Source organism: Ascaphus truei, chromosome 5 (assembly GCF_040206685.1).
Source record: "Ascaphus truei isolate aAscTru1 chromosome 5, aAscTru1.hap1, whole genome shotgun sequence".
NCBI lineage: Eukaryota > Metazoa > Chordata > Amphibia > Anura > Ascaphidae > Ascaphus > Ascaphus truei.
The window spans coordinates 185,829,623-185,853,792 of NC_134487.1; the positions used below are offsets into that span (position 1 = coordinate 185,829,623).

The 24,170-nt window shown below is 42.8% G+C and overlaps 2 protein-coding genes across 4 annotated transcripts in view; one reads left to right on the forward strand and one right to left on the reverse strand.

Moving 5' to 3' along the window:
• The window catches only part of ADGRA2 (adhesion G protein-coupled receptor A2), a 187,597-nt gene extending 181,331 nt beyond the window's left edge, over positions 1 to 6,266 (forward strand). Inside the window, exon 19 of the mRNA XM_075601405.1 lies at positions 538 to 6,266. Coding sequence (XP_075457520.1) covers positions 538 to 1,756 — 1,219 coding nt within the window. The 3' untranslated portion in view covers positions 1,757 to 6,266. The remainder of the gene's footprint in view (positions 1 to 537) is intronic.
• Positions 5,824 to 17,454, reverse strand: BRF2 (BRF2 general transcription factor IIIB subunit). 3 transcript variants are annotated; one of them, XM_075601408.1, is made up of 6 exons: positions 17,346 to 17,420; positions 17,284 to 17,313; positions 14,987 to 15,151; positions 12,728 to 12,787; positions 11,404 to 11,725; positions 5,824 to 8,622 (listed from the first exon to the last, which is right to left on the reverse strand). In XM_075601408.1, exons 3-6 carry the CDS (start codon positions 15,138 to 15,140, stop codon positions 7,965 to 7,967), a joined length of 1,194 nt encoding a protein of 397 aa, XP_075457523.1. In that variant the 5' UTR covers positions 15,141 to 15,151; positions 17,284 to 17,313; positions 17,346 to 17,420; the 3' UTR covers positions 5,824 to 7,964. The 3 variants fall into 3 exon arrangements, with proteins under 3 accessions (XP_075457523.1, XP_075457522.1, XP_075457521.1); XM_075601407.1 differs by lacking the exon at positions 17,284 to 17,313 and having other exon boundaries at positions 17,335 to 17,454; XM_075601406.1 differs by lacking the exons at positions 17,284 to 17,313; positions 17,346 to 17,420 and adding an exon at positions 17,104 to 17,277.
• Positions 17,455 to 24,170: the final 6,716 nt, after the last annotated feature.

Here is a 24,170-nt window from a genome sequence, read left to right on the forward strand (position 1 = left end):
TGGAAGATGGTCACCACCTGGAGAAGTGGAAATTCACAGAAAGGGGGGGCGGGGGGGGGGGGCAGAAGGTATCCAGAGCACTCCCAAGTTTGCACACAGAATACATAGTTACATAGTATTTGTAATACAAAAAGATTAAGCACAACAAGCAATGTTTCGGGCTCATGGCAGCCCATAGTGGAGCTGCTTTATAGAGAGGAGGATGCAGATGTTTTGGTGCCGAAAACTGGCGTCCTGATGTCAGAAACCATAAAAGCAGAATTTGGTGACATCAAGACGCCAGTTTGTCACCAAAACACCTGCATCATACGCTCTATAAAGCAGCTCCACAATAGGCCACCATTAGATCTTGAGAAGGGTACACAAGTCCAAAACTTAAATCTTTTTATATCTGCATGCAAACTTTTTTTTTGGATATCTTTATTGAGTTGATATTTTAACCTGCCAACTTGGGAGTGCTGTTGATAACTTTTTTTTTCCTTATTACACATACAAGATGGAAAAATCATTGACAATAATTTGTTTCTTGTTCCATAGCTGCTGTTTGGTGTGGAGGCCGAGTCTTGGTGCTTTCTATGTCCCAGCTGCTCTTATCCTCTTGGTCACCTGGATTTACCTCTTGTGTGCTGGCATAAACCTGAAGCGTCAGCCATCGGAACAGAAGGATCTTCCAGAGCCAAGTGACCCTCAGCAGTCCCCGGGCGGCATCAGCCAACTCCTGAGCGATTCAAGTTCCATATCCGTCACTATCAACTCTACAGCTCCAGCTGTGGAAGTCGACAGTGTGTATTCGCTGGAGGTGCAGTTCTGGGCTCTGGTGATCAGCCATGCTCTGTACATTGCACTATGGGTGTTCGGGGCTTTGGCTGTTTCACAGAATTGGTACTTCAATGTCGTCTTCAGCTGCCTTTATGGGGTGACAGCAGTGGCTCTGGGGCTCTTCGTCTTCATTCACCACTGTGTACGACGCCAGGATGTTCAGCACTCCTGGTTCACTTGCTGTCCATCATACACAGAAGCTTTGCCAATGCAAGCGTATGTCCACACTGGTTCCCCCGTTGATGACGCATCTCAGGTCTACATTGGATGTAACCTTGAGGTGGCGAACTCTGTCAAGTCTTCATCCTCACCAACCAGCAGCAGTAACTCCAACACTGGGCCCTGCAAGATTACAAACCTGCAGGTGGCCCAGAACCAAGCAGAGAGCTGCCCACCCAAGCCACCCAGCTGTGAAGAGAGTGAAGCAGACAACAAAAACGTGACTGTTCCCAGTAGATATATGAACAATCTTCATGGCCGCAGAAACCATAAGAGCAGAACTAAGCAATACCGGGAAGGGAAACACCATAGATTAAAGGTGCTCAGGGGTACCTCCTCGGACCAGCCTTCCAGCGAAAGTGGCAGCATCCATAACAGCCATTCTGAAAGCTACCACAGCAAGAACAGTCCTTTAAACAATGGCAGGACGGGTGTGGAAGCTCGGGAACCTGAGGGGGCACTAACACAATCTGAAGGGAGCGACAGTAGCGGGCACCAGACACAGGACTTTGCCAAGGCCCAGAAGAGAAGTGCGAGTCGGGACAACCTGAAACAAGCAAACAGCATGGAAAGGGAGACCAAACGCAGATCGTACCCACTCAACACAGCCAACCAGAATGGTGTCCTGAAAGGTAGCAAATATGACATCAACCTCGCAACTACCGAGGGTACTGCGACCATGAAGACGGGTCTCTGGAAGAGTGAAACTACTGTGTAGTTTGCAGCCAGGTGTGAATGGCTAGTTCCTTAAACCTCATAAACAGAAGAGTCGCACCAAACAGTATAAACACATGCTAGGGAAAAGGGCTCTCCCCAGCTTCAGTTTGGAATTATCGATTGGTTGGCAGAGATGTCCGGAGTTCCAATGAAAGCAAAGTTGACGTGCCCAGGTGTTGGATAAGTGCAGACAACACAATGGCCTATAATCAATGTATACATCCTTGTTTCGAAGAATAAGTCATATCCCTTATAGGAGTGTGGACTTAAAAGCATACCTTCGTTGGATGGAATCCTTCATTTTTTCCTGATGGGTTAAAGTATCAAGAATCTCAATAGATTGGGCTGAAGCCAGAGATGCGAAAGATCACTTAAGATTGTCACTTATGACTTGGATAATACTTCATCCTCGATATAATTAGCTCAAAGCACAGGACAGAGTATAAATCCTTTGTAAGATCACTTGGCTTTATTTACAATCAATCAGCATTATTCCCTACATCCAGTGGATGGAAAGACCTGTGTACTTACATTTTCTTTTATCATTATATTAATACATATGTGCCTTAGAAAAATGATGGAGAATTTTAATTTCTTTGGGCAGTTATTAGGGACTCACTCAACCAAGGCCCAGGGTTGGTGCACTTATTAGCGTCTCACTCATAACTCTCGAAGTGATAGCACTTCATAACTTTCTTTTGACTTCCAACCATTCCCCATATCGTCTTTCAGAAGTTTCCGTGAATTCTCCTTTCATTCCTCGTTTCCATGTACATATCCAGTGACACCTAACTGTTTACTACGAGATCTGAAATCAGTTCTTAAAGAAAGTCTTCTGAAGGAATCCAGACAGTTCTATGCAACTCCAAAGACACTGAAAGATTTCTGAAGAGACTGCCTGAATTTAGCTAATGACTCCTACGTATACAGACTAAGGCCAGACATGGGGAAAAAACCTACAATCTCACACGCTGGTAGAGTCTATCACAACTGCCCCAAAAAGTTGTTTCTAAAACATTGGGCAATTAAAATAGACCCCCCCAATCAAAAAGGCGACAATCTAATGATAGACTTTTAGAAATGGGAAGCAAGCTATTACTCTCCTTAAATCACTTTTGCATGGTATATGTCTATTCAGTTTTTTTTTTTTAAGTTGTTATATTAAACACAGAGGGAAATGTTTATTTTTCAAATATAGTATTATATTGTATATGTATAGATAGATCATGATCGGTTTTGGAGAACTGTGTACATTTCTATATCAGTGTTTTGAATAGGACTTTTGTGCCCTATATGTGTCTGTGTCAAAAGGCAATCATTTTTTTTAAAACCCTGTAAAAACTATGTACAATCAATGTCATACATTGTGTTTCAGGACCATCCAGCCCAGAAATGATTAATAATGAAGCAAGCTATATATGAGCTAAAGTATGGTCACTGTAACGTGAATTTGCATGGCATTTTGTCCTATTGCATCATACAGATAATGTGACTTCTCAGATGAGAGCAGGGATTCTTATTTAAAAATGATAAAGAACAATTATGAGCACATTCACGTCTCAAACAGGTCCCAAAACCTGCCTCACCCCTTAACACAGCATACACTGCTCCCACTGCACCCAGTGATTCTGGGTAATGACACGCAAATGAGCAATCACAGTGCATCACTTTTTGCTTCTATCCACTTAAATATTGAGCCCTTTAGTCCTATGCCGGTTGTATTACACAGCTTTTTTTTTTGGTGTGTGTGTGTGTGTGTGGGGCGGGGAGAAGCAGACTTCCAAGGCTACAGGACTGTTACTTAAACCCCTGCAAGAGGTCTATTGTGGGCATGAGTTGGTAAGAGAATTAGTATTACATTACATTCTCAAGCCTAGAATAAAATATGCCAAAGAACTGAAGTCAAAGAGAGAACACTCAGAAGTGTTTCTAAAGTATTAATGAGCGACTCTAAAACCTAAGCCAAAAACTCCAAGTACTTCATTTGAGATACTGTATTGAGAGATATACCTCTATCTTACACCAGGCCTACAGCTAGTCCCACAATGTGCAAGGGTGATGCACACAGTACATGCATTTAGTCAATATAAATGGTGTGCATTTACTTTTTGTAGTGCTACAGTATATATTTTCACACTAATGTATATTGGGGTAGATAAATCGTAATGACCTGCTTTATACAGTAAAGTGACTTATAAGACCCAGAAGCTGGGTCACAATCAGTTGTTTATTATCCCGAGTGCCTTGTTGCCTTAATAATTAGGGATTACAGGGGACTTTGTAAAAAAAAAAAAAAAAAAAATCATTAACTTAATGCAGCAATGCCACTGTGTGATTGGTGACAAAGGGGTGGCATCATAGGACATTCAAACTGTGGCCTCACTGGTACAGTATTATCAAGAGGTGAAATGATAATCAGTATTGCAATTGTCTAATTGATTTATTTCTATAACTGTTATAAATAAGGGATTTTCATCCCTGAATAAAAATGCCTTTTAATGGATTTTGAGTGACGCTAAAACAGGTCATTTCTGTTACTTTACGGTATAAGCTGTTTGATTCTCAGTGACATCCTTAACAATGAGGCTAGCAGAGTACATGTTGAAACGTTTGAGTAGCCATTTGGTCCTGGAGAAATGTAGGTTTGTTGCTGGTTCTGCTTCTTTTTAGTGGACCAACATGAGTTTTTTATAGATTTATCTGTACACAAGCTTTCCAGGGCTCACGGGTCTCTTTTCTGACAGGTACCTGGAGGTGCTTGCGACTGTTTGAATGCACTTATAGCATTACATCGGCAAAGAATGCAACAAAGCCCATCAATAGGCATCTCTTAACCTGGAAATTAATCTACATGTAGGAGAGGGAAATGAACTAAACTCCAATTCTGCGGACGATGCCATGCAAGTTCTTGCGGAATAGAGCCCCGATACCACTTATCAGTTTTTAGTGATTCTCGACCATATTTAATTACCATAGTATGAAATGTTAAGGGTCTTTGGCCAGGATTAACTAAACGCTGATAAGTTGTTGTTATCTGCCATTAACTTTAACTGCCATTAATGTGGAATCCAGATCCAATATCCTCTATTGAAGCTTAATGAATCTTCACCATAGCCCTAGCACTGGGCACCCTTTGCTTCAGGACTTTGTCATCTCACCCAAAATGAAACACCGTTGTCGTTTTCAGGTGATATGCTCAGATTTGACGAACCATTGTCTTCAAGACAATTTCAATTATGCACGAGACACCAGAATACAATAAAGGAATGCTTGGAATAGACAAGGCAAACATAACTTAGGGACTCAAGCAGCAGGGTAGTGGATCTGTTTATCAGTCTTTGTTCTGCAAACTGTTTGCATTAAAAAAACAGCACCATATTCATAGACAATTGAAAGCATTAGGAGTCCTTTTTTTTTAAATAGAAATGTGCTGGTTTTGGTACCATGTGTACACAGGATACTAAAATAACCCTTAAAAAAAAAAAAAAACACAAATTGCTTCTTTTTTCCCCCCCTTAAAATATATGAAGCAGGGGATCTCCGGTGCTGAACCCCATTAATTTCTTCTCCAATGACTCCCTGCTTCCAGAGATACCGACCTCCAAAAAAGGGGGTGCCAGAGTCTCGGCAAAGTTTAAAGCTCTCACACTAACGCGGACCAATAGGACGCCGAAGCTGATGACGTCACCACTTCCTATTGGCTCGCAGGGCACAGGAGCTGTGAAACGTCGCTGTAATGTGAAACCTGCCAGCGGAGCAGCTACCAGCGCCCCCAATGGAGGTATCTCCAGAAGCAGAGGGTCCTCCACGCTGAAATTAATGGGATTTGGTTCTGGAGACCGCTTGCTTCAATTCTATGTTAAAAAACAATTAGTAGCTCAGCAAGTAGACTAACTGGTCAAAGTAGTACTTACCGCGTCACTTTCTGTAAGTAACTTGTGCCAATTATATATTCCATGCCACCATTATGGTTTCTGTCATTTAATTCCCACTGATCCTTGGCTTTTAGGCACATAATTAAGCACTTAATGTTCACCCATAATGCAAGTATGACATGACTTATGGAGATTTCCAATCTGAAATGTTTATACTAATTTTATACACGGTCAAACCAAACCCAAAATCAGTAGCAAGAGTTACTACAAATCATGCAGAATAATCCCACCGTTATAACAAGATCATAACTGCAATCTAATACCACCAACATCAATTAAAAATGATCTTTGTACAACAAGGATCGTACAGATTGTGAGCCCATTTCCAATCTGCATTGATACATCATACGTTTCTAAAATGAGACTTTCCGACTATAATGAGGACTAGGATGTCGGATCATAGATAATTTACACAGCATCTGTTTTATTCTCTCCTTCGTGAATCCCGTTTCTCTGAAAGAGTAAAATATATATAGTGCCAAAGAACTGTCCAAAGTATATTTTGTACTATTTTAATACACCAAATGAAATGTTTTTTTGTAAAGAAAATATATATTAAAGTATTTGCAAAATCCATTCCAGGCGTGCGATTTGTAATTGAATGAAACGCTTCATGCTACAAGGCATTGTGGGGTGTGACTTTGGAATCTCCTACGGAGATTGAACGTTAAACCATCCACTTACAGTTCGGTTTGGCGCCTCACTAAGGTTGCAGTCCCCCAACAGGCTCAGGAACAAACTAGTGCCCGGGAGCATTAAAATGGTATGTGTATATATTTTTATAACCGTGGTTATCTTCAGCTCCTGGGACCCCTCGGTTTCCAAGATTATAGGTAGGTGTAGCTAAAGGTGTTCATCCAAGGCATTAAAAACAGACATCCAATAGGAAGCTTATTGGCCTGTGGGACACGCTAGTTTTGGCAGCTATAATAGAGTTCCCTTCAAGGAGCTGAAAAACCAAGTATCTCAGGAACCACAGAGGTCCTCCAGAGCTGATGCACATAATTTTCCGATACTGGGACCCTCTGATTCCCTACAGAACGGTGTAGCCGGTGCGTTTAAACGGCCGTCTAATTGTGAGTGGCAACAGTTTCCTATTCGCCTGTAGAACCATGAAATGCAACGGCCATATTGAGTCCTTTTTACAGAGCAGAAAAGAGAAACTACATTCCAGCTCTGTATACATTCCAGCTCTGTATAGAATGTTGGAGGCCCTGTATCCGCTAGGTGCCTGATGGATATCCTTCCCTTTCCCAATAAAAGTAGGACTGACAGTGAAGGCAGTAAAAACAGCAGGATTCTCAAGGGAAAAAAAACCTAAATATATTTTGATATATGGAAAGGTTCATTTTCCAAGTTACAAGGGTATAAAAAGTTCAATTTAACTAATATTTAGGGGGTTGTGACAATTACAGCCTTAGGCTGCGCTTATAGTGCCTGGCGACAGCGACGCCGCTCCAAAACAAATCCATTGACTCTGTCGCAAGCGCTTATAGTAAGCGCGACCAAAAATTGAAGCCATGTAAATTAGATTTTTTAGATACATTCGCCCCATATGACTGTCTCTAAAGCAATCAGTGTGCTGCCCGCCCCCTTCGTGACGTCACTGGCCTTGTCACCAGCAACAGCGCTTAAAACTAAAGTATAAAACTTTCGCTAGTGGCGACGTCATCGGTCGCGTCTCCGTCACTATAAGCGCAGCCTAAGAAGTTCACTGCTGCAAGTATAATGCACAAAACAGCACCAGATTATTCAATAAGGTTCTCGCCAAAAAGTGTGGTGCTACAGTTCAGAGACTCGGAGACTTTGATACTGTACTCAACACCACACAGTATAAACAAATTGGCAAAACATCCAGACCAATCTCTCAAAGCACAAAAATACTGTGTTACCTTTTTCTTTAAATAATGCTGGTGCCGTTTTGTCAGCCATAATTTTGCAGCCGGGAAGCTTTCAGTTACAAATTAGGGGAAACACTGATGATACCTTTCTACCTCTCGCTCTGTCCCCCTCAAAACAATCTTGACAGAATAAATGTAATTTAAAACAGAACGTATTCCTGCTAACAAACAGTGGTAATGTTTTAGCCTTGGTTTTGTCAGGGTCTTTGATCCACAGGGAGCCATTAATCCAAAGTCTTCTAAAGCGTTGCTGGCACTTAAGGGTTAATCCACATGTATAACGTTTCTAAATCATCGTAGTGTTGTAACTGCTGGTGTGAAGATTCTGAACAAGGTCATTCAACCAACTGGGTCCTTATGGGCTTACAAGTACTCAAGACTTTATTATCCCGCTCTGGGCTTGCTGAAACTCCTCCATTTCAACTGGTGTCCTCAGGTACTGCTCGATCTCGCTGTCCGATATGTCCTCCTCCCCTGTGATGTCCAGCCGGCCTGGGGAGAACGCCTTGGAACGGCTTCTCTTCTTTGGATTGGCCAGGCATGGGGGAAGGAAGGGTGTTATAGGACTTGGTTGGCGAGTAGAGGGCTGGGCTTCTGGCTCTGCTGTTGACATCACACTCTCTGTGGCTGCCAGAGCCCGTCTGAGAAGGTATGCACGATGCTTTAAGATGTCATCCACGTGCTGCACCACGTTCTTCTTATTTAGCGACAGCACCTTCAGCCAAGCCAGCTGTGTGGCCATCTTCAGCAGAGTGTCCTGAAGCTCCTTCAACCTCTTTGGGGCTGGTGGCGGCAGGTCGGTGTCAGACAGTTTGCAAAAGCGGGAGAGGGTGCAGGACAGGCGGTGGGACGGTCTCAGTGATTGCCAGGACAGGTAAGCCGCAGCTGTGACAATGGGGATGGGGTGACGCCCAGTCACCAGCCATGTCTCGCTGGCCAATTCAACTATCAGCAAAGTCCTTTCTAACACCTTGTCCATATCCTCTGCGTATTCGGGAATGGTGGCTGGGGAGTCCTGGAAGAGCTTGAAACTGGAACGACAAATATATTGGTGAGAACATACACAATGTAATTGGCTTTCTTCGAAAGATTCAATTCCCACTAAAGTAACATTATCACTGATCTGCTTCTTGTGGAAAAAAATTCCCAATTATTGCCTAAAACCAATTATGCTGCAAACAAGAAACAAAAAAAACCAAGTATATACACCAGTGAATTATTGAGAAATATAACGCTTTAACACACAGCATCAGAGAATTTGAGTAAATATGGAGTACAAACCTCCCAAAAGCATTGGTTTCAATAGTGACATTAAAAGTTAAGAAATACTGGTCTTATTTGAATAAAAATGGGCTCAACCATCGACACTTTACCTATTAAACATGCCAACGCCACTTTGGTCATATGAGGCACTAGCTAACTCTTTCGCTGCTGGAAGCCTGGCGACACTAGACTACCATTGTGGTCACGTAAATCACGGGCAGTCTGCCAGCGTTACTAACAGAAGCAAAGCTCCTCGCGATCGCAGTGAACGTGATCTCCCCCAGAAAACGAGCAATACACCAGATCACGTTCCTGGGACCTAACAAAAGCCCCTGGAGTGCCGACCTTTGTGACATTCAGGGAATACCAAAAAAAAAAAAAAAGAAGGACAGCCAGAAAGTTATGATGATATTATTAATAATATATATTAAGTATTTAAATCAGGCACACAAGGGGTTACCATTGGTTACAAATTGCGTTAAAAAATACAAGAAAAGTTTATGGCCTATCAAGTTCTATAGGACAGATAGAATCTAAATGGCATCTATTTTTGCCAGAAGGGATTGAAATATTGTTTCCTCGCACTTGAACGGGAAACTTCTTTGAAGGGTTCAGGGGGCGTGGCTAAGAACGTATCCCAAAAAGAGTAAATTTAGTAAATATGAAGATATCATGAGCCAACACCTATTCTGAAGAATAACGAATGGATATTCTAAACAGTTGCAATGGGACGGATGCATTAAAAGCAGCAGTCCAAGCTGCCATTTCTTTTTTGTGTCGGCCCCCTCCCCCACCTTTAATATGTGCATCAATACAATCCACACAATAAGTAATTTGCTAAGTTGTTGATCGATCCGCAAAGATTCTGCTCGGGGGTTCACCAAATGGCTTTCAATGCGGCAGAAGAGGACCAAAGATGCAAAGTTCTGTGGGGAAGACCATGTGACCAGGCAGTCACTAGATACAATTTGTGCACTGCTAGAGTGTGGGCAGGGATCAAAAAAGGGGTGTGCCAAAGCCTGTTTCAGAAGAGGAAGGGGATGCGACTTTGTAAATGATTGCTAAAAAAAAAAAAAAAAAAAAAAAAAATAATAATATGCTTGTTGCATTAAAAATGTAATTCAGTTTAAAAAAAATAAAATAAAATGCTGCAAGTATTTTCTCATACTACAGCACTGATGTATATCTCTAGGGTCTGCAGCTTTAAGGCCAAACCATTCATGTTTAGGAGATGGCAAAGGACAGATATCAATTTGTCACTCAAATTTTTTGTCACTCAAATTTAGGAGCAAGTCGGCCAACATTAGTCTTGTTACAGTCGACACTTGACTGAACCTATTGATATGAATCACATTATTCCAAGTATTAAAGAAATAAAGTTAGGAGCGCATTTCTATATTCAGTCAACTTTTAACATCTAAAGAATTTTTAATTCTTAAGTCGTAAAACTGTCGGGCTGATTGATGGAAAGGTGTGGGTGTGTCTTTCAATGCAGAGGGTTTGGGCATAAAAATTGGCATTTGTGAATAGAAAATTAGATTTCAACTAAGGGAGTGTTCATCCTGGAGCACGTGAAATCTCAATTTCAACTCAACACCCTTTGGGAAAAGATCTGATCAATGTTAGACGGCAACGGACGTTAGATTCATGTTTTTTTTTTTTAAATTTTGATGAAACGATGTATTTAATATTACTGTATGTTCTTGTAATCTCTAATCTAAGCACTATTTTTTATATTAAAAATCTGAACTTTAATAAGCAATACGTTGGGCTCTGAATGAATGGTTTGCAAGCTTTGTAGAGAGTGAATGGCATGGTCCGACACATTCTGCTAGAACAGTTTTGTTGCCTTTAAACTCTGGAAATTACATAGTTGATATTTCTTTTGGTGGTGGAAGCCTATTAATGGCTAGATTGCAACAGAGCAAGAGTAAATATTAACTAATTTGAAGTACTTTGTGAAGGAGAAAAGGTGAGTTGGCTAGTTTAGCCATGTGTATTAACCCTGGTTGCATACGTCATGTGTTCACAATTGTGCGGGTTGTGACAGATGGTATATTGGGACGGATTGAGAGGAGATATTGTTCACTTGAGTGACCTTTGCAGAAAGTGAAAAGGTGGGTCATCTATATCGGGGGTGTGTAAACTTAATTTGCGACCCCCTGCCTGTTCCCCCCCCCTTTTCTCCGGTGGTGTCATTTGATCCTGCGGCGTTATTTGACCGAGTTGTCATCCGACACATCGCCAGAAGCCGCTGGAGAGAAGGTAAGAGACAGAGGCCTCACATGCTCCCCCAGCATTTTATTTAAATGTTTTGTGGAAGAGCAAGGGGCCTATGTAAGCGCCGTGCCCCCCCCCCCCCCCCCAGAACATGTTGCACCCCCTGATTTAGATAAGTGTATTAACCTGTGTTCCACATGCAGGTCATTAACTTACAGGTATGCCGTACGCAACAATGATATTTTCTAGATACTGCCTTGTTCTACACTGAACACCACAGCTATGGAACCGATGTTGACACTTCTCAGGTTAAGCATGATATCACTCACCTCTTGCAGTGAACCTTCACCAGGTCCTGAAGGCTCAAAGAGGGCACATCCAGCTTCAGCACATGCACCATGTCCAGGTAGACACCTGCAAAGATTTCCTTCTTTGAATACAGCAGCGAGCAGATGGTAGCCATGGTGAGAGGCCACCTGTGCTGCCTGCAAGTGATGTACACGCAGCATCCCACCACCACCTCTTTCTTCTGCAGTGTGACAGAGTGGTACAAGGATTGCTGCCAGGTTTTTTCGTAATAAGACACTGCAGTGTCCTCAAAGCCAGATGGCAGACCTAGGATTTTGCACAGATCCCGCACACGCTTGAGGTCTGTGGGGCACAAGAGGGAAAAAACAAAAAAACAAAAAAAACCAGTGACCCGGGCAGCAAACCGTTCTTCAAACCAGATGTAACCCAATCTCTCCTAACTGTTCCACATATGCTGTACTCTCTCCTTTTATTGTTACTTGTGATTCTATACTACAGCAAGCCTCCTCTTTGGTTATACGCTGCTGCACTTTAATACACCAACATGAAATCCTATTGAATCTGCGCTTTTCCTAGTGCACTGCTTAGATGCTAAGCTCTGGCACTCCCTCTCAAATAGTTTCCATTTATAACTGAAGAACTAGACTCCGTGGGGCATAGGTCATTCCTGGCTGTTTTACAATACTAACAGTCTTTCAAGTTACTTACTGTAGGTTACTCTATTCCTCTCTCCCCCCCCCCCCCCCCCCGAGATAAAACCAATGGTCCATATGAACCTTCGATCTATGCCCCCTATACAATGAGTTCCATGTAGCTTAAAGCTGCAGCCCGAGTGAAGCAAAGCGGGTGCGCATAGCCGGATTATTCTAAATGCACTTGTCCAGGGTATGGGTGTGTGCAGGTGACAGTGAGCTTGCTGCTTGCCGAGACAGTCAAATTTGATTTTGCTGCTCGCTGCTGCGTCACGTGAGCGGTTCGCCCAATGAGGGCGAACCAGCTCCGTGATGTCACGGCCGTGATCCCCGACACACCAGAGCAAAATAAGCATAGAGCTCGAGCGCGCTCTCATTCACCCTGGCCGCAGCCTAATGCATCGCTAACTATGAGAGGATAAAAGAGGAGCACCAGCCTTTATGGAACGTTGGTCATTCCAGTCTCCGTTTCTATCAGTCGGTAAGAAGTCTCATCTGTCACTGACTGTGACCCTCCCACCAGAAGGGATATGTCCCTTTGGCCTGTGCCACTATGTTGCCATCGTGTGCAGGGTACAGACTCTATGGAATAGGTCACTTGTCTGTCACGGTCACCATGTGTGGAAGGACATTTGGGAATACACAGACTTACCACGCAGCTTGGTCCTGCTCATAGACTCAGTCTCTCCTGTGCTATGTGAAAACCTCACGGCTGTTAGCAAAAGTAGAAACATGACATTATTATGGATCTGTAAAATAGCTCATCCACCAAAAAAAACCCCCACAGACGGTCAATGCAGTGTTAATATTTCCCACCCAATTTTTATTTAAAAAAATATTGAACTAAAAAGCATTTACTAATTTAACAGCAACACCATTACTTCCTATCAGCCATTTTTTTCAATCCCATAAAACCATCAGATATACAAGCAGACCAATACAATGCTACATAGTCTAAAAGGGAATGGCACGAACATGGCTTTTTAAAAGCTAAAATAAATTTGAAAGAGAAGACTGCTCAGGATAAATAGTAGCATTAAAAAAAAGGTGCTACATTCAAGAGATATGGGTAAGAAAACACACAGAAAGGGAGAGAGATAAGACGTCATGTTTTACTAGAGTTAATTTATACACATTTTCAGTTGATTACTGTACAGAAATATGTGCACATTATATTGGAGATACTCTTGGGAATTCTTTTTTAAAAGCTCCCATCAACAGAACTGTTTTGAAGCGGAATGCTGCAAAATACACATTTAATGCAGAAAAGATTCTAATGCTTAAACCTGTACATGGTAAAAAGCACGCCGAGTGAGAGCAGTCTGGAAGAGTTCATCTAAAGCGTTACCTTTGTAGATCCTTGGGGAGTCATACGATTCCACTGTTCTAACACCAGCTTAAGCTTGGTGTAGTTGTGTGATAAATCTAATGGGGGCCCATTGCAAGAACATGCAGAAACTCATTCACAGAACACTAAATGTTTCTGTAAATATTTTGGTCCAGGTAAGAAAAACGAATCAGGGCACTTCGAATTTTTCAAAAGGAATTTATTGGGCCAACAAATAAAGAAAATCGGCGATTCGACTGCTATGGCAGCCTCTCAAGTGGAGTGGCATGATTAAAGTCGCTCTATAGTCCAGTATAAATAGTCCCGAGATCCCAGATGTCTAATCCTCTGCAGGTGTCTCATGCTTGAGCAGTCCTGTTCCGTCACGAAATCCCACAATGTGTCCCACTCCCACTCTTGTGTCTGACATTCTGACATTCTGAACTCGCACCCGTGTCCTCCGTTCTGTTACTAAGCCGTGATCAAGATCTCTCATCAAGATGCACGGATCATCTACGTCAGCGTTTCCGGTATAGCAGATAAGATGTTAGATGACTACCAGCAGGGATTTAATACATCCTCCCATACACCATCTAACATCTTGTCATCTCTGCTATACCAAAACGCCGACGTAGCTGATCCATCTTGATGAGAGGATCGGGGCTTCGCAACAAAATGGATAACAAAGGACGCGGACGAGAGATCAGGATGACATCAGACGTATCGGAAACGGCAGGATTTCGTGACGGAACAGGACTGCGCAGGCCTGAGAGTTCAGGACTATTTATACTGGACTATAGAGAGACTTTAATCATGCCACGCCATTAGAGGAAGGCTGCAGTAGCAGTCAAAACGTCTATTTATCTGTTGGCCTAACAAATTCCTTTTGAAAAATCCCTGATTAGTTTTTCTTACCTGGATCTACCCACGGATTGCAAACGCTTCTTCCCTGTTCTCAGGAGCACCGGTAAAAGTATCATATATACCTATTTTTTCTGGGGTGCAGCATGTTTCTTCTATTTCGCATTGAGTTACCCGTTTGAGGCCAACACGCATTTGGATTACAACTTTGTTGTTAAATGTTAGATGCTGCTAATTATCTTTGGCTGAAGATTAGCACTACCAATCAAATGTTTACCTGGAGTTAAGTGTTTTTTTCCACACAACCATTTCAGTTAGTGAATTAGTGGTGTACAGTGGCTGTTTTTTTTTTTTTTTTATATAACCTATGGAAGATTTGGTTAATCTCTCATTTGGTCTTACAAATAAAGCTGAAACAAAAACATTTAATGATGATGAAATGCGTGTACATTTATACACATGCAGAAGGAAAGGCACAACCTGCAACTTGTGTATTAAAAAAAAAAACCATGTTTTGCAAACAACTTAATGTTATTTATCTTCTTGGAACCAATGGAACGTAGAAGTAATCCGAATTAAATAACGTGCTGTTTTTTGTGTCTTTGCTTTGGAAATAAGGATTTTTTTTTTCATTTCACGGGGTGAATTTAAGGGTTTAGGGGAGATCACCACTTTTATAGGATTTTCACTCAACTGTCTAAAACACAGAACTCCTATTCATACCTTGCTGAAACCCTTCCTCTGCCTGTGTGGTGGCCAGCAGCCCCTCTGAGAGGATGAAGCCACACTCTGCACACACCAGCTGCTCTTGAGAGTAGTGAGCATCCTCCACGATGTCAGAGGAGCCACAATCAGGGCATAGCTTCAAGTTGGACATCTTGGGCCGTTCTGCAAATGAATAGAAAAGAAAAGAAACGTGCGCTACAAAAACCAGACAGATAACAGGAGGATCTAGAAAACAGGAACGCAAAATAAAAGTAGCTAAATTTACAAATATAGACAGCTTCATTGTTCCGTCTGGGATGGCAAGTTGTAATATTCTGCACCAACACTGACTGACACTGAATCCTACGGAAACAATTGCCAATTGCCCCCCAGCCAGTGCTGTTTGTCAGCATGGGACAGGCACTGTCTGTTTTATGCAGCAGCCGGCACTTGGCTTCATGTCCAAAGCCGACTACAGGCTGGGCCCGGTCTAAGTGCGCGGCCGCTAAGGAGCTTGGAGGGAGATGAGCCGCGGCTGCAGGCTGCACTGTGGAGCTCAGGGGGTTAAGGTAATAAGTTGGGATGGTGGAAGGGCACAGGCAGAGCTATGGAGCTGGAGTTCTTAGTGCTGCTGCACTTGGAAATGTGAGGATGTCAATGGTCTCCCATTAAGGGAGGGGAGCACAGCAACTGAAGAAAAGGGTAATGTATTTGGTCCATGTGCAGATACAAATCTTTGTCTGCACATATACCAATAAATCACCCTTTTCTGCAGTTGCTGTGTTGTGCTGGTATATTGGATCACTTCAGTGATTTGTTACGGTTTATACCCCTCCCTTTACCGTGCACCACGAACACCATCTTTTTTGGCTTAATACCCTGTTAGAGAATATAGTAAGCATGCCACGCAGGTAAGTACATCTTCCTGGGTGCAAGCTGTAAATGTTGGTCTTTCTCCCTCCGAATAGAGGTAAATGAGAATTTTAATCCTCATAGAAGTATATTAGTATTTTATCTGGTAGTCTTAGGACCTGTGAACTGGGTCTGCCTTGTCATGGCTCACAGGCTTACAATGCTTTGGCCAAAGAGTTAAACTAAATGACCCTTTTTCAAGAGAATATATAAGTATTTCACTGCGTATTTTTGTCATATTGGATGTAGCATTGGGCTTCTCTGTCGCTTGTTGTAAATAAAGTGGTGGAAATAAACAGGTAACAGGCACCCTACATTCATAGAAAAAAAAATATATATGAAAATGTATTGACTCGTAGCCACAATAGGCTCTACTGTGCCCACTTGCTAAAACGTAGATACGAGTCAATACATTTTTTCTTGAGAAAGGATGATGTTAGAGCCAAAATGTTCAAAGCAAAAAAAAAGTGTTTGTTTCAAGTGCCGGTCCTTGCCTCTATTTTGTTTGCATCTTTCTTGCATGGTATGCACCCGTGTACACAGACACAAACAATTGCCCCTGCAGCAAAAAAATAAAAAAAATTGCCAGTGATGGACATGTGTTACATGGGGAAACATCTATATGCCCCACACACCTCAGCAGTGTGTTCAAAGGTAATGTTATTTTGTTTGCTCTTGCAAAATGTATTAAACACACGTTACTCCCTTGGGTGTCGCAATGACGTCAAAACAGCCAGCACGCTGGAGGCCCTTGTCACTTTAGTGGTCATTCCTAGGGAGAGATGACTGGGAGATGGGAGCGTGGCGACCATGTGATCGCTACACAAGTCGCCCTGCATTGAAGGGGTTAATCCAGCATCTTCTATGTGACATTTAGACAGTCATTTTTGATGTGCACAGCAAGGTGGTAGGTGTTGGTTACGGTTACCATTCAAAAAAATAAAAATGGACACCAAACCAGGACAACCGTCGCGCACGTGAGGATGGAAATCCTGGATGTTTTTATATATTTAAAAAAGTTCCTCCCGGACGGCGACCTTAATTCTATAAATCGGCCATATCCAGGACAATACGGACGTATGGTAACCCTAGCGTTGGTATTAGAGGGTCTGACTGTGACAGGACCACTACTTTCACATTCAGTAAATAAAAATAGCACTTGTGGAGCATTTGCAGGTCCCAAGCGGAGCTGCAGCCCGGCCTGGCACACACAAGGCAGCTACCTCTGGTTTCCAGGCCCATCTGGCAGCGAAGGGACCACTAAACTAGGCTGCCTCCTCCCCCAATGAGTGCACCGTGGCATTAGGCGCCGCTAATACATGATACCCGCAGCAGCTGACGTCACACTCCTCAGTGCCTTTTTGCTTTTAGCCCCGCGCTGCTAAAGCTACTGCAATACCCACAGTGAGGCGCGGGCACCCCGCGGGTCAAAGGTCAGCGGTCTCTTCTCATACCATTCACCGCCGTCACCAAGGTAACGCCGCGGCCCGGGAGCTCCTCTCTGCTGGCACCAGTCTCCGAAGGTACTTCCGCCCAGTCAGGAGATAGAGCGGTTTCACATTCCGGAACGTCACTTCCGCTGGGGGGCAGCTCGTACTGCTCCATGAGGAAGTAAAGGAGTGTTCAGTGCCGGCTGGGCCTGAGCTTATATCGTATTAACTCCTCAGCTGCTGGAGGGGTTAGTAATGCAGGCGAAGGATGAGCCTCATTCACATAGGGGGCCTGAAATAAAATTATATATATATGTGTACACGGTGTGGGAGTAACTGAGATGATTTCTTTTGTAAGGTAACATTTTCATCTGATTTTAGAGAGCCTTTTATAGGTGGTATTCATTAAACGACATAATGAATAAAACACACTTTGTGTCATAATCGCACCTATTGCCCTGTAGCAGTTTATTGAATAATCCCATAGTGTACACAAATTGAGTGCCAGTGGGTGGCACTGCTGTCAAAGGCATTACTATGAACTAATGATTTACTTTGAAGAATATTATTATTAATACTATGATGTGAAATGCTGGCAGTGGATATTCACAGTTGAGTAAGGCTATTAAATACTTTCTCTAAAGAATTGATTTTCTTAGCTAATGAGCCAATCTGTGTTAATGTTGTAATATTTTGTGTAGGTTTTATTTTTATTGTCTTTTGCATCTACTGTACAGCACCTTAGAAATAAATGATAATAAAAAGACACATTCGTGAAGCTGGGCCTATATGCGTTTACATGTGATGGGTGCTACGCTTTACCACTCTCCAACTACAATTTAAATGAAAGGGAGTGAAGGCATGCTTAAAGCTTAGAACCCTTACGTTGAATATGGGGCATTGTGTGCTACAATACAAACCAAGTTATTAGCAGAAATTAACAGAGGAAACATTAAAGGGTTTATTAAATAACTCTGAAGCAGCCAATCTCACTGCAATTAGCTGAAACCTATGACTGAGTTTTGGCATGATCGTAGCTTATTGAATAAGGCTGCGCTTATAGTGTCGGCGACAGCGCGTCAAAACAAATACATGCCCGCCGTCGCGTGCGCTTATAGTAAGCGTGACGCGATGGAGCGACGGCTTGGTCGCTGGAAGTCATCTCAAATTGATTTTTCCAGCGACCACAACCTGACGTCACCATCGCTATAAGCGTAGCCTTAGGCCGCGGGTTTAGTGCCCGCGACGGCGACGCGTGACGTCACCTTCGCCGCTAGCGAAAGTTGTATTTCGCTTTGCGGCGGCGTCGCGGGCGACCAGGCCATTGATTGGTTCAGGGGCTGTCACATGAGGCGACAGCCTATGAAAAATCAAATATTCCCAGCTTCAAAAAATCGTGTCGCAGTCGCGCTTAATATAAGTGCACGCGGTGGCGACAATGCATTTGTTTTCGGGCGACGTCGCCGGCACTATAAGCACGGCCTTAGCGCTCATGCTCAGACAGTTGGTGACATCACAGCTCTCAAGCATGAGCGTGGGTCACTGCAGCCTAAGGCCGTGATTATACCAAAAATGCGCACGGAGTTACCAACACAAATAGTATGCATCCCAGCAAAGCGCTTACCTACCGTGACTGTCGCACTGCTTGCCACTGCAATGCTCTTGGACCCAGATATCCCAGATGCATTACTGTGACTGTGTGCAAATTATGCGACATTAAAGATTTCTGTGTGTTTTGCCTTTCCTGGGATGCTGGGACCGGGAGATTTCTAGGCTGTAAGTTTCAGAGTGGGTTTGTCGGAGAAAGTCTTTACAGAATGTGGCTATGTATCGGGGTTCCAGAGTTATGGGATACCCCAGGAATTGGATCGGGAACTGAGTGAGATTCTCGGATCCAGCCAAGCACATTGCTCTGGGCAAACTCTGACTCTGAAAGCGCTATTGCGACTCACCGCCAGGATTCCTGCTGCAGCATCTTCCAGACAAGGTAACCGGGCATGAAGGGGTTAATGTATACCTGCGATCACCCACGGGGTCCCTAGTAGACAGAGGGGTCCCTAGTATAAAGAGTGGTACCCAGATAGATGCCCAGATACCCTGCACCTAGTATAGGGGTTCAGGGGGGCACTCCAGGTAAGTGATAAAGCTGAGAGTGGTTCGTGTGAGTAACAGTTTTAAAAGTTATTTTTCTAAAGTGTGCCAAGTATGATGCTAGTGAGGGTAGTGTGACGGTAAGGGGGGTACCCTGGCCACTAATAAAGGTATTTGGCCCGGCTGGGTGCCCCTGAGCCATATTGGGGAATTGTAGATTGTCAGCTCTGCAACCCCAGTAATGGCAAAAACACTGATTTCAATAAAAATGTATGTGTGTCTCCCACCAGGTGGCGAGACTAATGGGATTTCTAAAAGAAATGTATAACTGTGGCAGTGTTTTCATGTAACCACATAAAGGAAAAAATGGTTTTAAAACCCAGCGCTTGGCAGCATAAGCAAGCGGCTTTTAGCTAACGTTCGCTAGGACGCTCCTAGAGCACTGAGATTTGCTGTGGGTTAAATCATGAAAAACCATCTAACGTAATTTTTATAATTCATAAAAATTGATGAATTAAAGTCCCCCTATTTTAATTGTACCAAAATGTTAGGCATATAGGGATTTCCATCTAACACGCCAGAAACAGCGGAAACACTTTATCTGTAATCACTGTTGTTAGAAATGTATGGCAGGAAATTCCTGCAAGGTAACGGCGCATATTCAGCCCCGGACTTCTAAAGCATCCCGCTGTCTCGATGCCACGATGTCTGGAAACAGTCCGGAGTTGAAAGGCGCCGACGCTAAGGTGTCAAGTGGGGAGGTGTAACACAAGTATCCCCATCTTAGTAAATGCCTGGGCAAATGGGCCAGATGTCCAGTCAGCTCAGACAAAATGTCGCCAGGTAAGGAGGCCGGGTCTGGTATGCTAAGCGGCAAAGGTGTGAGGTTCGCGCATGCACTTAGCAAACTAAGAAGCCCTCTGCCAGGTTTTGCAAAGTATTGGCAACTCCAGATAGGTGGGGAATATTATTCCCATGGAGTAGATTGGCTGCACAGGTTAAGTATAGGACTGTTTAATGTATAAGAAACCCTGCAGCCTATCGGGAACCAGATTCATCATGTAGAGAGATTCATATCGTAACAACGATTCGTAACAAGCTTCAGTAGTTCGTATGAACTAAGGTTCCCAGATTCAATATCACAGCGACAGAACGCAGGAAGCAGCTCTGGCGGAGTAACAGCGGTTGCGAGCGGCACCACTGACTGAGGACTGTTTCCAGCTCTATTTGCGCACAACTCCCGCTCCTGGGAAATTGTACCTAGAAACTTTATTTCCAAAGATTTCGTTTTGGGAACAAGATTTTTCATTTGCCCCGTCCCAGTAAGTGTATTTTTTGTGTAATTGTAAACTAATGTGTGTATGTTCTTTTCTGTAAATAAATCACAATTTATTTTATCTCTTTGCTTTGCTCACTCAAATGATCCGGGTATTAAGGTGTTAAAAGTGCTGGTCTCCCATGACAGTTAGGTACTATATACATTCACTCCATCCCTGACACCAGAACAGAGACTTATATATTTTAGCACACATGACAGGACACAGTATATTTTATTAAAGGATTATATTTAATAGGTATATGTACTTGTAGTGAAAAAAAGAAGAACAGTGCGCAACCAAAAATAACCAAATTGTGATAATAGAATAGTGTCTAATAGTGAATACAAGTGATTAACTTTACCCTCCTTGATAATTTGTGAGAAACAATAAAATCAAGCACAACCCTAATGTGGAAGTGATAAAATTACGTGACCATACATATCCGTTGGTGGGTTTGCGTATGCTGCTGGATATACGGAGTGGCTCAAACACTCCCAAAAGCTAGAAACAAAAGACAAAAAACAAGCGCAAAACGCAATAGTGAAGTATATCAAAAACTTTAAGTGTTTAAAAGGGTAATAAATCTGCGTACATCAAAGGATTAGAACATAAGCATTTCGTGTATCAATACATAAGATACCACACGGCTGTCGGCAGGATAGGCGATGGTGGAGAAACCCTCAGGTAAGTGTACTTCTGCACTCTCCAGGTATCAATTGGCTCCGTTGCTGTAATCGGTCACCGGCATGCAGATCATCTCACGGCTGTTGTTGTTGCACCTCCGTAGGCAACAGAGAATCCTTTGAGTTAAACAATGCCTACATTCCCCCTCCCCCAAATCACCAGCACTCATACATGTATACATTCTGACATGAGACAGAGGGGATAGGCGGCTGGAGGAGAACATAGCCTGTGCACGGGCCCTGATTATCCACGCTACAGCTGCATACACCCCAGCATACAGACAGAAATAACTTTTGCCAGCAGGGATCAGCCGAGACGAAACACCCCAACTCAGAGAGGGACACGTGGAGTCTGGCGGCATCTCCTTCCTATGCCTAATAATATCGGTCGCTTGTAAGTTTTAAATCTCATTCACCTACTGTTTAATTAAATTGTATTGAACTATTTTTTCTCCCTTTTATTTTTTGTCAAGGAAGACACCAGAGGGCATTTCCTTACCTACAACCCACCTAATCTTATATAGAGGAGGAGACACCAGCACAAGACACTAGAGATTTGATGTGTGTGTCTCCACCTAAAAAGTTTGATTCAACATCTCTCTTCCCTTGTCTTCTCCCACCCCTCCCTCCCCCTCTCCCTATCCTAATGAAGAAGTGTGCATAATTTTGTGCTGTTTTTCTTACTGTGGCCCCCCCCTTTCTCTACTACTTTGCACGTATTATACGTCGTGGAGCCGCAAGAAGAGTGACGCGCCCGAGGACATTTCAACCCTTTTTCTATACCCATATTCATACAGAGGTTGGTGAATCACCTCTGAAAGACTCAGGCAGCGGAACCACTTTGTGGAAAGGACTGAAGCTACACATCAAATAGTAGGCTAAATTTTCTGGTGCAAATTTTCTCTCTTTCCCCATTATCTGCTTTTGAGAACGTAGCAGTCACGCTTGGCATTGCATGCCGAAATCAGTTCCAGGACTTTCGTGAGTACCTACCGGTCAAGAAAAAGGGCTCCTACAGAGGTCATTTTTGTGAATTTCGTTTAAAGGATAGATTTATTCGATAGCCCCATTCCCAGTAAGTGTGTTAACCCTGTAAATTGTGTTATATTGTGTGTATGTCTTTTCCTGAAATAAATTACAATTTATTTTATCACCTTGCTTTGCTCAATCAATGATCCCGGTATAAAAAGGTGTTAATAGACCTAGTCTCCCGTGACAGCGCTGTGTTCCAATGCACAATTCACCCCATCATCAAAATAGTTTCAGTCAGTAGCGTTTTTGTGAGGCAAATGATGCCAGAACCCCAAACAAAAATAATTGGATAGCTAAAGTATAAACAATAATAATAATAATAAGCTCCCTCCCCCCGTAGCCTTATAAGGTTAACTGATATATTAGTATTTTTTTTATAAAGTGTAAAAAATCATTATTTTCTTAATATCTATCGTCTCTAATCATTAGGATACACTGGGCTCTGAAGAGCTCCATTTAACCCCCTGGACACCCAGTCTTATTCTAGTGTAGGTCGGACTGTTTCGGCCCCAGTTCTCCATTGATTTGAACAATATATAACATTTCTTGTTGATCCAAAAGGTGCTGAAATGCGACCCCCTTGCAAAAATATTGGCAAGGCTCTCCACTAATTTTCGAACAGAGATGCCAACTCTACAAAATATGTGGTTTCAGGGATCTGGATTAAAAAATGACTATTAAATTGAAACATAGGTACTACGAAGAAAAAGAACCCCAATAAATGAGAGCACTCTATCAAAGTATATTAGACAGAGACAACCAAGGGAGTTAATAATGATAAGGGGATAGGGAGGAACAAGAGTGTGACCAGTGGATATATGTCAATGTTAAAAACAGTTTATTGGTGAGCTGTGATCAAATTACTAAAATAAGGTTTGGACGCAAAAATATTGAGTCTCAATGTAAGTTTTTGATAGACTCAACTAAATGCCTAGACAAAGGAGCGAATTAACCTAAAACTCGGCAGAGAGGTAATATGGGGTCTCGGTCAAATGTTACAAACACATCCGGGGGTACAGATATGGCAGAAAGGGTTAATGCAGCTATTAGAGCAAACAGTGGTAAACGTTGTAGCTGCCCCTTTAGTATCCAATGTTTAAGCCCCTATTAGTGGCCTAACCCATGGAGTGCTGGTCCTGCAGCCAAGTGGCCTGGTGCTAAGTAAAGACCTAATGAAGTCGTCTCCTGAATCATGCAGATGCAAGGGGCTATATATAGATCTAGTGATCACTGAGTAAACCCAGCTTAACTGTACATCATATGGTGTTCGTGAACCAGATGCAGGATTGGGATTTAAAATAGGAACACGGTGGGTTCATCCACCTGTCCCTATTACCAATTGTGGCACAAGACCATGCAGGGGCTTTAATATGCCAAAACGTGAACACCATTAATGCTCCATATGTATGTCAGAAGGCTCTGCAGCCTTAATTCTAGTTGCTGAGCAACATAGGTCTGGATAGAGAGGTAGCCTAGTAATGGTTAACCCAGTATCACTATTCAACCTTATACAGACATGGAGTGAACAATAAAACGCTGCATACTGCATTCATGATAATACATGTAGAAATAGTGGTCTGGATTCAGGGATAGCCTTGATACGGTTAACCCATAATCACTGCTTGACCATAGGGTGTTAGCATTGGATGTTGAAGTGGGAACACGGTAGGTACATCCACCTGTCCCCATTTCCAAATGTTGCACAAAACCATGCAGGGGCATTAATATGCCAAAG

Bases quoted from the DNA above. Each gene is read 5' to 3' on its own strand.
- BRF2 (XM_075601406.1), bottom strand. The intron at 12,788-14,986 runs GTATGAATAGGA...TTTTGCTAACAG, and splicing joins AGAGGAAGGGTTTCAGCAAG to CCGTGAGGTTTTCACATAGC. The intron at 11,726-12,727 runs GTAAGTCTGTGT...TGTGCCCCACAG, and splicing joins GAGCAGGACCAAGCTGCGTG to ACCTCAAGCGTGTGCGGGAT.